The sequence below is a fragment of the Microtus pennsylvanicus genome, chromosome 13 (assembly GCF_037038515.1).
Source record: "Microtus pennsylvanicus isolate mMicPen1 chromosome 13, mMicPen1.hap1, whole genome shotgun sequence".
Lineage (NCBI taxonomy): Eukaryota > Metazoa > Chordata > Mammalia > Rodentia > Cricetidae > Microtus > Microtus pennsylvanicus.
Genome location: NC_134591.1, coordinates 81,712,931 through 81,727,753, shown reverse-complemented (window position 1 = coordinate 81,727,753; position 14,823 = coordinate 81,712,931). Strand labels below are relative to the sequence as shown.

General features: G+C 56.0%; 2 protein-coding genes across 2 annotated transcripts; one reads left to right on the top strand and one right to left on the bottom strand.

Annotated features, from left to right (window-relative positions):
- Positions 1-1,049: 1,049 nt before the first annotated feature.
- On the top strand, positions 1,050-3,491 carry Smim1 (small integral membrane protein 1 (Vel blood group)). The gene is made up of 3 exons (XM_075945035.1): positions 1,050-1,176; positions 2,968-3,086; positions 3,280-3,491. The coding sequence occupies exons 2-3, from the start codon at positions 2,977-2,979 to the stop codon at positions 3,404-3,406; spliced, it is 237 nt and encodes a 78-aa protein (XP_075801150.1). The 5' UTR covers positions 1,050-1,176; positions 2,968-2,976; the 3' UTR covers positions 3,407-3,491.
- Positions 3,492-5,651: 2,160 nt separating this feature from the next.
- Lrrc47 (leucine rich repeat containing 47) lies at positions 5,652-14,297 on the bottom strand. Its single transcript, XM_075945034.1, has 7 exons — positions 13,644-14,297; positions 10,277-10,729; positions 9,033-9,149; positions 8,180-8,295; positions 7,734-7,836; positions 7,143-7,232; positions 5,652-7,018 (listed from the first exon to the last, which is right to left on the bottom strand). Exons 1-7 carry the CDS (start codon positions 14,256-14,258, stop codon positions 6,773-6,775), a joined length of 1,740 nt encoding a protein of 579 aa, XP_075801149.1. The 5' UTR covers positions 14,259-14,297; the 3' UTR covers positions 5,652-6,772.
- Between the last annotated feature and the right edge of the window lie 526 nt (positions 14,298-14,823).

The window sequence follows — 14,823 nt, the reverse complement described above, 5'->3', positions numbered from 1 at the left end:
GGCCAGGACCTGTGCGGCTTGCTCTGTGTTAAAGAATTAAACCTTAGAGTTGACCACAGTCTCATCTTCTCTGCAACCTACAGGACCTCATCCTTTGCACCAGAACCTCACGGGCCAGGTCCCCATCTGTAGGGGAGAGCCACACCTCCAGGACCCCTCTTCCAGGCTTCACTTTGCAGAGGGCCAAAGACCGCTCCCCCCCCCCTTTAGATCCAACACTTCTGCCTGGGGCATGCTCTTGCTACTGGGGCCCCTTTGGAAGGTGGGAAAAGCATGGGATGGGGTAGGGAGTGAAGGGGCTGAGGACAGCTCTTCTCAATCCACGGCCTCCTGGCGTCTGTGGTCAGGATGTTTTCACGTACGACTGTGCCCCGGTACCCTGATGAATATAAAGCGGCTCTTTACACACATATTATGCCATACACTCTCCTGATCCTGCGGCCGCCCGTGCACTGGGCGGCATTAGTGCAGACAGAAGGCCTGACACCGAGCCTTCTCTGAGCCTGACTCTGAGAGGCTGGGCAAGGACCTGGCGCCCTCTGCAGGTCTCTCCGGTGGCCGGCTCGGTTCCGCAACTCCAGCAGCGAGAGGGGTCTGCCCCTCCCGATCTGGATCAGACTTCCCAGTCCACTGCCCCCTTCTCAGCCGGGCCTCCCTCAACTCGGCCCCGCCCTTCAGACCCGCCCCCAGCCTCGGGCCCCGCCCCCGTCACCCCCAGGGCTGGAGACGCGTCCCGGGCTTGCGCAGCGGCCCTGGCGAGGGGCGCAGGTGAGACGCACTCAGCAGGGATTAGCAGCTTCCCGTTGCAACCCACGGAGGTGGACCCGACAGCTCGCCCCCACCACTCCTATGTCCTCCCTCCGGGGCTAGAGCTTCCCTGGCCCTAGAATTCCGGAGTGGGAAGGGCTAGATAAGGCCTAACTACCAAGGGCTATCAGGCCCGGAACTGGCGGCCCAGCTTCTCTCGGGACCCAGGAACTCCCTTGGGACCTGTTTCTTCCTTTCCTTTAGCTATCTGCTCCTCTTCCCCCCTTTGTTTTCTGTATTTAAGGCTCGAGGCACCAACCCTACCTCACATCCTGGCTTACCCTGCTGGGGGAAGGTGGGATCCACTGACCAGACCCTGACAGCCTTCCTGGGCACCGGAGGCTTCAGCCCCCACCACGACTCGCCTTTGTAAGTTGGGGTCTCAGAGGTACTCTGTGGGCAAACGGGTCTAACGAGCAGCCTTACGGCATGTTGGACTCCTGTGTGCACACCTCTTCGGGGAGGCTCTGGGTTTAGAGGGGCCTCGTAGGCCCTTCCTACTGTGTCTATGACGATTATACAGATCAGGGTGCACGAAACCCAGGAGACCCCGGCCCGAGGAGCCCATTGCTCTCTGGTGGCCTGTCCAGCCACGGATGGTTGGCAGATAACAAGATCCCACTACCTCCGGCTTGAACAAATTGGGGAGACCCCCACACCCCAAATTCCACATGTGGGCAGGTTTTGCTGTAGAGACGGTCCCTGTTAGAGCCAGTGTTACATTGACGTCTAGACTGCATGTGTGGTGTAGCAGCTCCGGCCACTGCAGAAGCAGGAAAGAGGTGGCCACTCTTAACTGTGAAAGAGCAAAAGCTTCCTCTCCCTGCATTCCGCTTCACCCCGCACTTAGCCAACAACCAGTGGCATGGCAAAAGAGGGGTTCGGGTATCAAACTCATCTTGGCGTGGCTGCCACTCGGAGCCAACACTCCTGTTGTCCACCTGGAGGAAGGGATTGAGCCTTGTGCAGGTAGCTGGTGTGCTCTGTCTTGAGGCAGGTAACAAACAGGATACTCCAGTCACGCTTGCCACCCCTGGCGGTCAGCCAGAGGCCCCACCTGAAGACACTTGTGGTTAAGATGGCGTCCCTCTTCCACCCAGCCAGCCTGGCATCCTGGGTTTCTGTAGCCGTCTTCTGCAGCCCGCTGGCCTGCTGTGCCTTTGGGTCACTGGCACAGGGTTATCTAGGACACATGCTGCCTTCCCGTGGCCTCAGCGGCTGTGAGGCAGGGTCTTGGAGCTGGGTGTCGCGAGGGGACACTTGGATGCCCAGAACACAGGAGCCCTAACCTTCTCCTTATCTCAGTCTGTACCTTCTAGTGTGTGCCCTGTTCCCCTCAGGTAAACAAGAGGCCACGGGAGAGGTCAGAGGGTAAATGAGAGGGTTAGTCAAGTATCCAGTGCAGGCAGGCCTGCAGGGAGGCAGGAGCAACCATGCATGGCCACATTGTCACTGTGACTCCTCCTCCTCCCAACCCACTGTCTGTGCCCCTGGGGTGGCTGGCCCTGAAGGAGTCAGGGATGGTTTGGTGGTAGGAACCTTCCTGCTCTAGGCACTCATGTGGCCCCTACTTCCTGCTAATCTATAATCTACAGGGGCCCCAGAAGCCCTTGCTTGACGCCTCTCAGGGGCAGCAGGTGGAGGAGGGGAAGAGGACAGCTGCTGCCCAGCAGCTCCCTGGCTGGCTGGACTGGTGGTACCAGCCACCATCCACTGCTCATCCCTCTCCTTGCCAGCCTCTCTGGAGGGCAGCTCCAGGCCTTATCGGCTGGGCCGGGGAGGAAGACAGTTATCGGGTCCTTGGCAGATACACTTTCCTGGTCTCTGAGGGCGGCACTGGCTGCCTCTCCTGATAAATGTCCCGCAAGGGAGGAGAGCCCCTGACCCCTCAGTAGAGGCCCCAGCTGGCAAAGCAGAGGCTTACATTCCTGAGGGTCAGGGCTTAGCCAGGGACCGCCCTGCCCTCTGGGTTGGAATTCTTGCTTTGCTTAGTCCTTCTGACCCTGAGCTAGTTTCTAGTTACCTTGGTAAGTACCGCCCCCTCCTTCCGGGCTGACCCTTCCGTGACAGCAGCAGGCCCGCCTTCTGGGAGACTGGTCTGATACCTGTCTTGTCTCCACTCTGACTGCTGTAGCCTCCCCCCGTCCCCCACTCCCGCAGGCCTACAGCATGCAGCCCCAGGAGAGTGGTGTCCGCTACAGCAGGTGGGACAACAGCAACCGGGATGAAGTCAGCATGACTGCCATGTCCAGCACAGAGGAGCCCTCATGCTATAGGAGGTAAAATCCCAACAGCCCGTGACCCCCATTGCACTGACCAGCCTTGTCCAACCATTGGGCTGTCCCTCTGGATGGACAGGTAACTCCCAACTCCAGCAGGGCACTCAGGAGGCCCTGATCTTCCTTCCCCATCCAAACCTATCCAGGTCTCCCTGGAGCCCTGGCTTGGGCTCACTGGTGGTTCTCGCTCTAGGCTCTCCCAGAAGTTGTGCTCGGGCAAGCTGGGGATCGCTATGAAGGTGCTGGGTGGAGTGGCCCTCTTCTGGATCATCTTCATCTTGGGCTACGTCACTGGCTACTACGTGCACAAGTGCAAATAAATGCTGCCAGCTCCCATCCCTGGGACTCGCCCCCCCCCCCGGGACTTGCTGCCCCCCACTCCCACACCCCCGGGACTCGCCCTCCCCAGGACTCGCCCCCCCCCCCGGACCCGCTCCCACCCCTGGGATCCGCTCCCACCCCTGGGACTCTCTCCCATGCACACAGACCCCAGGGCATATGAAGATGCCAGGGCGCACTGTGCAGCTCCAACAGCCCGGCGCAGGCAGCGCCAGCCGCTTACTTGCTGGGGATGAGGCTCAGTCTCAGTAGAGCTGGAGGGGACCTCCCCAGGCTGGTCGCTGCCTGTGGTGTCCACATCCCTTTGACCAATGCTAGGCGCCCCAGTCCAGGGCTTGGCCTGTAACTGAGGCAGGCAGGCCACTGTGTGTGCTCCTCCCTGTGGCCTTGGGCTGGGCTCCTGGCCCTCTTAGGCCTTCCAGATTCCTGATTGTGCAGGGAGGGCCCTGAATAATGATGCGTCCCCTACCTATTCTTTTTAGGGGACACAGATAGGGCCCCATATAGAAGACCTGTTTCTGTGCTTGGCACAGAGGCCTTTTCAAACACAACATTGTATGCTTTTTATTTGAGACAGGGTTTCTCTGTGTAGCCTTGGCTGTCCTGGAACTCACTTTGTAAACCAGGCTGGTCTTGAACTCAGATCCACTTGCCTCTTTCTTGAGTGCTGGGATTAAAGGCATGGGCCACCTGGCATACAACATTGTATACTTTTGTTTGGTTTTTGATTTTTTGTTTTTCGAGACAGGGTTTCTCTGTAGCTTTTGGAGCCTGTCCTGAAACTAGCTCTTGTAGATCAGGCTGGCCTCAAACTCACAGAGATCCGTCTGTCTCTGCCTCCCCGAGTGCTGGGATTAAAGGCATGCGCCACCACCCAGCACAACATTGTATTCTTTAGCAAACTAGGGATGTCTTCAGGGATGGCCCTGAGAGAAAAACGGAGGCTGGTGCTCTGCTTGCTGCCTCTCCACAGGCTCCCCCCCCCCTTATAGAGCCTGTAGACAAATCACTGCTTACTGAAGGAACAGTGCTGCCCAGCCAGGCATGACTTGCTGCAGGCCTGACCCTCCTCCACAGCTCTTCCAGTTTGGCTCCATACTGGAATGTGCCCCTCCTGGCTGGGCCATCTCCCAAGAACACAGGAGTCCTAAGGGTCGGGATATGGTTGGACCTATCCCTCCTTATTGGACCATGGAGGACAAGGCCTTCAACACTTGAGGGTACTGTGGCCTCCTCTCCAGTGGTCTACACAGAACCTCTCTGGGCCACCCGTCATCCCTGCCATGCTGTGAAAAGGTTCCAGGCTTGCAGGACATTTGCTAGAAAATATTGAGGTGAAGTCTGCACCCTGGGCTGAGAGGGTGGAGGGTATGGGAGAAGGGGAGCCAGACAGTAGGTGGCAGGTGCCAGAAGACTAAACCCACTGCTCTCGGGTTGGAAAGACTCCCCCCTCCCATTTGCCTTTACCACACTGACAAGTTGAGGGGCTTGGCCACACTGGCTGGGGAGGGCTGGTATGGCTGGCCTCATTCTCAGAACTCCTGGTTTGTATTGTCCTGAGCTTCAGTGGCCCTCATGAGGGAATCTGCAGTGGAATTGCTCCAACTGGCCTGGGTTCTAACAGACACCACCTGTCCCTATTCACAGGCCCCAACTGAGGTAAGACAGTGGAATGCCCTCCTGTCCCCACAATAGCAAAACAGGCATTGGGAGGTCCCAGGGAAGGGACCTCAAGGCCTAGTGTGGCCATTGTCAAGAGCAGGGCACCCTAGCCTCGTAGCCCTTGGAGTAGGAGCAGGTGTGTGCTTGGACAAGTCAGACCTGGCTGAGCCAGGTATATGGGGTGCGGTTTGGTGGGGGGGCGGGACAGGGAGGATCAAGTGTGTTCCACCTAAGGGGCTCCAGGTAAGAGAAAGGAAGTGCCCAGCTTCTCTTGGTAGTCCTGCACCCCTGGGATGACGGTAGTGGATGGGCATCTAGCCATATCCTATACTCCAACTGAGACAGGTGCTCAGCCCTGGCAACTGACCAGTGTCTTCAGCCTAGTGCTCTCTGGCCAGTACTATACAGGGAGTGGGTAGTCTCAAGTAGCCACAGGCCATGGGCCCTGGTGGGCGTCTGGAACCAGGTGGGGATTTGGGCTGTTTTCCCATGTCAATGCCAGGAACAGACCCTGGCACTGTCCTGTTGATGAGAGCGGGCAGAAGGCTGGATGCAGAAAACATGCTGTTTCCAAAGGGTTTTATTAGTTTTATTAGAACAAAGAGGCGTTCTGCTTGTGTCTGTAAAAAGTTCCAAAAATTTTAATCTCATACATGGGACTGTTCTGGAAGAAACAGCAGGAACTGGCAGGGGTGGAGAGGTGGACATGGGGCAGCTCCACCCTTCCACACTTTGGTGAATCCACACAGAATAGGTGAGCCCTTGCCATGGTCACTCACAGGGACCCAAGAGCAACTGTGCAGTCACAGGCTTTGTCCAGGACACTGCGCCTCGAGGGACCCGCAGCCCCACTGGCTCTGACAACCACAGGACCTTGCACAGCCTCAAAACTAAAACCACAAACCCAAACCGTTGTTGTTTTACAGAAGACAGGAACTGTCCTTTGAGGTCAAAGACCACCAAAGAAAGGCAGAAGGGCCGGGTCCCTTCTGCAGCCAGATGGTAAGGCATAGGATAGGGCCACTAAGTCCCTTGTGCAGCTGGCTGGGTCCTCAGGATCAAGCACTTTGGCTCCAAGGATGGCAGGTGTGCCCGGTACATACGCCAACACACGCAGAGTGAGACAGGTGGTGGACAAGGACAGACTGACACGGAAGCCTGTAGGGCCGTGTGTGTGGCACACCTTCCCGCCACTGGCTCAGCTCACAAACCAGCCTTCCCATCACGCACAGAAATCTGTCGACTACCCAGGACTACATGGGAATGACCTCTGGGACTGAGGAGTGGATGGACCGTGCTGGACGCAAGCTCTACAGAGGTTACAATCACATGACGCTCTCCACGTCTCTGCTATTAACATGCTGTCGAGAAGGAAGCGCAGTCCCACAGGATGCCTGCCGCCATTTACCCTGAATTCACACCTGCACATCAAACCCTGCTCAGCTTCCCCCCGTTCCCACACGATTCAGGACATTTCCAGCAGTTATGTGAACATCCACGAGAACAGCAGAATCTATTAGTGCTGTAATGATGACACAACTCATTTTACAACCGTCACCCAGACAAAACGCAGACACCTTAAAACACCCAGAGAAAAGGGACGAAGAACAACCAACCACACAGAGACATCTACAGCCAGTGCCCCCACAGGGGCCACAAGTGGAACCAGTTATGCAGCCTGGATGTCAGCGAACCACAGTCACATAGGGAGGGGTGGTGACCAGGTCGGCCTTGGACGGGTAGACCACCTTCAAGCTGCCCTCCAGGTCCACCACTCGGACCTGCTCCACCACCAGGGGGCACTGTCCATCCTTCCCAGCTCTCTGATTCAAGCTGGGATCAGAAACCCCACAGCTGGCATCAGCTTCCGTCCCCGAGAGTGCATCTTCCTCTTTATTTTCTGAAGTGCTTTTGCTCAGTTCTGCCATTTTCTGCAAAGAAAAATAACTTTTTAACAGGAGAAGTGATCTAGGAAGTCAGGCTGCCGTGATCCAGAGAGCAGCAAGCAGCAGCCATGGAGGGTGGGGACACAAAGCTGCCCTCATGGCCACTCACCAGAATGAGGCTGTCCATGATGTCCTTACAGAGCTGCAGGCTAGTGGCACTTGTGACTTCCAAAAACAAGTCGCATGTGGTTTTCTTAATCTGAAGAGTTAGAGTTCAGGAGAAAGTTATTGGTGCGGGGACACCAGCTGCTCAGTGGATTCAGGAGAAAAATCTATGAGCAGAGTTATGTAGGCTGGAGGTGCAGAGCGCCTGCCTTGTTTGTATGCATGAAGCTGGGTTAAGTCCCCAGCACTGTATAAACCAGGCAGGAATGGCGGTACACACGGTACACACCTATAATCCTATAGCGTTAGGGATGTGGAGGCAGGAGGATTGGAAGTTCATGGTAACTCTTAAGACTATATATCAAGTTAAAGGCCAGCCTGGGCTATGCGAAAACCTGTCTTACACTGAGAACTTGTAGCAAGGGCCACAGGCTGGGGGACAGCACAATGGTGACTTTGTAGAGGTGGGCGGCACCAGGTGTGAGCAACTCCAAGGAGCAGAGGGCCCCAGTCCTCCACTTTGCATATCTCTCACGAGCGGGCACGAGCAGGTGGCGCAGCCTAGAGGACGAGCCACACACCACACACTGCCTACCTTTGTCTTCTCGCTGTTTGTTATAGGTGGAAAAGAAATCACATCTCCTTCGGCATCCACGAGACAGGGGTAGTTTTCCTTCCCATCCAGTAAGTGAAGGTACCTGTGTGGGAGGGAATCCAGGTGACAAGCAGTGTGAGCCCTGCATCCTCATCTGCCCAGAGACCTGGGAGGTGAAGTGACAGAGGCCTTAGGTCTGACAACCCTGACCACCACTGAGAACCTGATGGCTGCATGGAGCATGACCCCCGCCCCCCACCCCCCCGACCACCTAACACCTCACAGTGGAGTCTGGCCCTTTCAGGAGGTACCGACTCTCTCTTAGAAGAAAGTCTGGGGAGGGTCCCTCCCCATCTGCTTATGCTGTCGTCTGGCAGCTGGAGGGCGGGCCGAGATAGAGGGATTTGTGGTGGGCAGTGTGCCGACCTGTCTGCCAGCTGACTGACCTGTGTAGCCCAGAGACGCTTTGCCGCTTCTTCTGCTTTCTCTGCTCCTCAGCCTCCAGCTGCAGCTGCCTTACCAGCTCCTTGGCCTTGGCTTCTTTCCGCCCCAAGGGCACAATCTGTAGGAGCAGAAGCTCATAGCTCATTGTGTTACTGAGGCCACCCATAAGCATGAGGGATGCCATACTCTCTCTACCTTAATCTCTAGCCAGGGAGTGGGCTGCCAAGTCTCCAAGTCTGAAGCAAGAGACTATATTTCCAGAGACCCCTCTGCAGAGGGGGTGCTCAGACACCTGTATTTCTATAACATGCGACTGCTCAGAAGGTCAACAGAGAGATAGGAATCAGTCACCTGAGCTGGCTGAGTCAGGCATGCAGTTGGCACCTGAGTCCCTACCCCTGGGTCTCTATGTAAATCCAAGCCTGGAAATGACAGCCCAGAGAGCAACCTGGTGATTCAGCTCACACTACAGGTGTTAAGTGGGACCAAAATCTTTTGTTAAAGTTGGCAATCTACCTAGGCATGGTAGCACACGCCTTTAATCCCAGCACTTGGTGCAGAGGCAGGTAGATCTCTGTAAGTTCAAGGCCAATCTGCTCTACACAGAAAGTTTCAGGTCAGACAGGGCTACAGAGTGAGACCTCGTCTCAATAAAAGTGGGTAAGTACTGGAAGCCCTTTCCAAGGCCTGCCTTAGGACGGGCATCTGCACAGCCGTGCCCTGGGTCCCAGAGCAAAGGCAGAAATCACGCCCCTTATGCACTTGCCCAGAAAGTACCAGGTTAAGCTTCCCAGGCCCAACCCCCAGCCTGTGAGTACAGGGAAAGTGTGGACAGAGGGGCAGAGCAGTTGGTACCTTCAGGTCATTGGGTGGCCGGGCTGCATACAGCAGGGGCCCACGCACTGCCTGGAGGTCGTGGGTCGCAATGGTTGCTGCTGTCCTCTTCTCACAGAGGTCATCATGGAGCTTGGTCTGCAGATGAGAGCAGAGGAATGGGCTTCAGAGTCCCTGCTGTCCAGGGAGGCCTGAAGCTCACCACCACAAAGCGGCACCTCCCTGCCTCCCAACTCTGTGGCTATCTGGTCACCAGCACCCTTTCTCTTCTCTTTAATTCTAGAACTCTCATCTCAACCTATCACTCCATCTACAGGGCAGATCGCAGGTCTGCTGCTAGGCTGGGCATGGCTGGGGTGGGGAGGGGGCACTACTGGCTTCCTCCCTGAGCTGCTGAGGGACGTCTCAGATGGCAACTCTGGCCTTGCCTGCACAAGGCTGCACCTGTCTCTGCTGGGCACAAAAGGCAAAGATGTGCTTTTCAGTGCACAGGGAGACAGCTGCCAGGAGTGGTCCAGTCAGCCAGACCCAGGAACTTCCATGAGGATGTGCTGCTGAGAAGGGACAATTGTACTATTATTTATTATTTGTTTGTTGTTGAGATAAGACCACACTACATAGTCCTGATTGATCTGGAACTTGCTATGTAAACTAAAATGGCCTCAAGCTCACAGAGATCTGTCTGCCTCTGCTGGGACTAAAAGTGTGTGATACCAAGCTTGGCAAGAAAAGACAATTCTAACATGGTCTCATATAAACAGACTGCATTTTACAGAAATTTCTCACTAGCATCAAACATCATCAATAAATTCATGTCTAGAGTGGGGCGACATGTGGTCACTGTGTGGAGGAACCGATAGCCCAGGCCTGGCAGACACTGGACAAGGGTGTGTGCTCTGGATCCAAGGGGGTAGGCAATGGACTTTCTGCACCCTGAACCAGGGCCTGCCATACTACCACTGATGTAGGGAAACTGAGGCATGGAGACTACCTCACACCTCATGACCCTGACCTGACTGCTGGCTCCAGTGGTACACCCAGGATGCAGCCACTACACCCAGTATACAGGCTCCCCAAATCTATCTGCTGCATGTATGCCCACTCCAGCATGCAGCACCCGTCAAGCCAGCTCGCTACATGCATACCCACCCCAGCATGTAGCACCCATCAAGCCAGCTCGCTGCATGCATACCCACCCCAGCATGTAGCACCCATCAAGCCAGCTCGCTGCATGCATACCCACCCCAGCATGCTTAAGTGCCCACCTGGGAGTTGAGAAAGCGACGGAGTGCATTTCCCGGCTGCAGGTCCATGCCTCTCACGATGGCCCCCACGATGTACGGGCGCACATCCCTGACCTCTGGGCTCACCTTGACTGTCAGGGGTGTGGGGTTCTCAGAGACGTGCAAGACCTTGAGCATCAGCCTGGCTGAGTCTGCTACCTCCTCCTCGCCCTCCCCACTTTCCCGACGCTGCTTCCGCTCCCGCCTCTTCTTTCTGTCCTCCTTTTCAGCACCCTCTTGCCGGCCCTTGCTCCGGCCACCGCGGCCGCCAGCACGTAGGTACTCTAGGATGGATTTGGTCTGGCAGCCACCCACCATCTTCTCCAGGCGCTTGTCTCGAAGCTTGTTCCCTCGGAAGTTGATCTCTTTGAGCTTAGGGCAGTCTGCCAGTTCAGCAGGGATCTCGGTCAGCTGGTTGTTGGAGAGGTCCAGTGTCTGGAATGAAAGAGGAAAAAAAGTCCTGCTGTGGTCCAGGCCCAGGAGCCACAGCCAGGCTAACCCTCCACAGAGGCTGCTAACTCATCAGGCCTGTCAGCAGGCAGGGGACCGACCAGAACTCCTTCCAATCTGAAAACAGGGTCCTCAAATGGCACCCTTCTATTTCTTGAATATAATGACAAAATCAAGCACCAGTAGCCCCCTCCCCAGACCAAGTATGACATCAGGAGTGGAACACCGCCTCAGCTGTGGAAAAGGACATCCTGTTGCTATCCCTACTGCCGGACAATGCTGCTGTTGCCAACATGGGGAACAGTGCAGCCACTCGGCCTCCACAGTCATTGTGGCTGGGGGGAGCTCAGCAGCAGGCTAGGTGTAAAAATCCCTTTCCAGGGAGACAAACTAATGCCTGCCCTGCCTTATAGATCAGGAGCTGGTGGTTTTTAGTGAGCCTTCTCATAGAACGTGGGCCAGGGTTACTTACAGGAACCTCAAAGCGGCCACACCACTGGAAATCCTCATCACAGCATGGGTAATAGATGGAGAGTCTACACAAACACACACCCCAGATCACAAGGCCACATGCACGCGGGGCAGAATTACATACATTCTGAGAATGTAGCTGGGAAGGACTGAGACAGCTCCAGCGACCCTCCTTCTAGGAGTGACATCAACAGTCAACAAGCCTGATCTGGTCAGAGACAGAGGTTTTGGTCCCGGTGTGAGTGACCCTTGGCCAGGAAGAATCTCTATGGGGTATCTTTGATGTCTAAGGTACTGACTGTCTACTTCAGAAGTCTCAAGTGACAGACACTGCAGAAGTAGACCAGAGTGATGTCACAAAACCCTCCCTGGCTTACCACAGCCCTGGCATGATTCCTAAGAGACCACAGAACCCCAGGAGAAGAGAATGGATATTACTCTGGGTTCACAGGTGATGTGGGAGTCCCCTCTGTGTGTTGCTTGTATTGGTTAATAAATAAAGAAACTGCCTTGGCCTGTTGATAGGGCAGAACTTGGGTAGGCAGAGAAGATGGAACTGAATTCTGGGAGGAAGAAAGCAGAGTCAGGGAGATGCCATGGATCCCTGCCAGAGTAAGACATGCTGCTGAAACTTAACCAGTAAGCCACTGCCATGTGTCGATACACAGATTAATAGAAATAAGTTAAAACAAGATGTAAGAGTTAGCCAATAAGAAGCTAGAGCTAATGGGCCAAGCAGTAATTTAATTAATACAGTTTCTGTGTGGTTATTTCGGGGCTAAGCTAGCCGGGCAGCCGAGATGAACAAGTGGGCCCTCTGCCTGCAACACGCAGGTATCCTGCAAAGAGAAACCAAGCCACACAGGTCTGAGGCAGAGCAATGAACTCATGTCCCAGCAAGCATAGTCAACAGAGAGGGACAGGACAGAAGAGGGAGGCCAGCTGCTGCTTGCATTCCTTGCCCCAAAGGCCGAAATAGCAGATTCAAGTTTTCCTATTGTTCTCCTCAGATTAGGGTTGAGGAACTGATCTAGCTTTGTGTTGGTAGTCACTCAGGCTGGTATGGGGCCAGAGGTGGTGGCAGCTCCTGGGCAAAAGCCAAGGCACCTGCGTTCGATTCTCTTTTCTGGAAGTAAAGAGATAAGCAGAGGCCTTGGTGTCAATGCCCTGGGCCTAATCAAGCAGGCTTTGTGTGTCCACATCCTTGCCTGTAATGGATTTGCTTTAACCAGTGGAATGTGGTTTAGTGGCAAGAGGCTAGGCCTAGAGGCCTGACAACCTGCTTCTGAGTTGCCAGGTGAAGAGAGAGAGGAGTTCCAAGATGATGGATGATATGCAGACAACAGTCAGCTGACACACACACACACCCAACAGCAAAGGCAGCTGCAACCATTTGTGGAGCCAGATCAGGTACAAAGAGAGGCACCATGCTATTGCAACCATCGGCCTCCTGGAAAGTCAAAACATCTACTACATAGGAAGGCATAGTGTCCAGCCTGTGTCCCACCTAAGCCATAGGGATGCCTGACCTAGTGGTCCGAGATACCACAGGGAGTGACATCCCACAGCCTCCTCCAGTCCTCATGGAGATTCCAAAAAACAGGTATCATTCTGCAGAGTGGCTGGCTCATTTCTCTCTCTCTCTCTCTCTCTCTCTCTCTCTCTCTCTCTCTCTCTCTCCTCTCTCACACACACACACACACACACACACACAGAGAGAGAGAGAGAGAGAGAGAGAGAGAGAGAACGAACATATTACCAGTCAAGTCTTTTCATTCATTCATATATATATATATATATAGAGAGAGAGAGAGATAGAGAGAGAGAGAGGGGGGGGGAGAGACAGAGACACACAGGCATATTGTCAAAGTGAACCCTTGTGAACCAGCCGCTATGCCAATTCATCCTCATTAGGAAAAGTCTGCATAAGGTTGAGAAGCCGGAGAAGACACAAAGGCCTGCCCTGCCAAGGTTGCACATGGGGTGGGGGTGCCGGCAAGACTGGAGAGATCAGCCTGGAGTCAGGTCCGGCTGTGGCTCTGCATCTTCTGCCTTCCCATCCCTCACTCAAAAGACTTAAAGAGCACCTGGTGGGCGTCAAGCATGGTGTGAGCCTGGGTCCACAGAACGCATGAACCTTCTATGAAGCGGAAGCCCCAACCCAAGCGACCTCTGAAGGCTGCTGTTAGGGTGAACACCGCCAATTCCAGTTCTCTCAGGCTTTTGTGCCTCCTCTGGATGCACTGCCACTTGGAAACCCGATCACTTACACACAAAAGAACGAGACCCGGCTCCCTGCTACTGGACATCACGGGACAACTTTTAAAGTGCCCTACATTCGGAGACGCCCGAGCACGCGGGTCTGCGCCCCGATCTGGGATGGACCGGGGCGGGGGGCCAAGGCAGCCTCCGAGGGGCCCCAGCTGACCTTGAGAGAAGCCAGGTGCGCGATGTCGGGGCTGAGCTCCCGCAGGCAGTTGTCGGCGGCGGCCAGCTCACTGAGCAGGGGCAGAGCTCCCGGGAGGAAGAGCTCGGCGGGGAAGGCGTCCAGGCGGTTGCCGGTGAGGTTGAGGCTCTGCAGGCGAGGGGCGCAGCGCGCCAGGTCGGCGGGCAGCTGGCGTAGGCGGTTGCCGCTGAGGTTGAGGCTCTGCAGTTGGGGCAGGCCGGGCGGCTCGGCGGGGCCCAGGCCCTCGCCCGGCGGCAGCGCTTCTAGCGCGTTGCCGGACAGGTCGAGCACGCGCAGCGCGGGCAGCGGCCCCAGCTCGGGGCTCAGGCCGGGCCCCAGCGCGTTGCGCCGCAGCACCAGGCTGTGCAGCTGCGGGAGGCCCTGGGCCAGGCCGGGCCCCGGCGCACGCAGGCTGCCGCAGCCGCTCACCTCCAGGTAGTGCAGCAGCGGTAGCGTGAAGAGCCGCGGCGGCAGCCGCCCTCCCGCCGCCTTCACCCGCTCCTCCAGCCCCGGCCCCGTCAGTAGCAGCTCGCGACGCCGCTCGCGCTCCGCGAGCTCCAGCTCCGGCCAGGCCTCTGATACCGCCGCCGCCGCCATCACACCCGCCCGCGCGCCGCTTCCGGAGTGCGGCGCCTTAGTTCCGGCGGGAGCCGGAAGTGACGGCAGACAGTTTGCGGGGTGGGTGGCCGGAGACGGTCACTCAGGCTCCCGGGGGCTGTCTAGTGCTGATGGTCCTGGGGATTCTAATAGGCTAGGGTGGCCTCCTTTCCTAACGCCCAAACACCAGCTAAGCACACAGTTGTGCTGGGGATGTCGTTTAATTAGTAAAGCCCTTGTCTGGCGTGCATGAACCAAAGCTGGCGGTTTGATTCCCAGCTTTGCATACTCGGTGCACGGTGGTGCACACCGGTCACCCGAGCCCTCAGCAGGTGGAGGCCGTGCGGGACACTGGGGGAGTATACAGCTGATGGCAGTTAGCATTCAACAGGTCGACCCCCGAGATGAGTAACTCTCTGATGGGGAGCCCCACTTGGCAAAGATCGTGGGGTCACTGACAGTGAATGTTTGTTTTTGTCTGTGATTTTTCTACCTTCCTTCCCTAAAAAGAGCTATGTGTATTTTCCCCACCGCCTGTGTGTTTATCTTGTATTCCATCTTCTGG

Bases quoted from the DNA above. Each gene is read 5' to 3' on its own strand.
- Lrrc47 (XM_075945034.1), bottom strand. From the start codon at position 14,258: ATGGCGGCGGCGGCGGTATCAGAGGCCTGGCCGGAGCTGGAGCTCGCG. The intron at 7,837-8,179 runs GTCAGTCAGCTG...CCTCCCACACAG, and splicing joins AGCGTCTCTGGGCTACACAG to GTACCTTCACTTACTGGATG. The intron at 7,233-7,733 runs GTAGGCAGTGTG...CTAACTCTTCAG, and splicing joins CAAACAGCGAGAAGACAAAG to ATTAAGAAAACCACATGCGA.
- Smim1 (XM_075945035.1), top strand. From the start codon at position 2,977: ATGCAGCCCCAGGAGAGTGGTGTCCGCTACAGCAGGTGGGACAACAGC. The intron at 3,087-3,279 runs GTAAAATCCCAA...TTCTCGCTCTAG, and splicing joins GAGCCCTCATGCTATAGGAG to GCTCTCCCAGAAGTTGTGCT.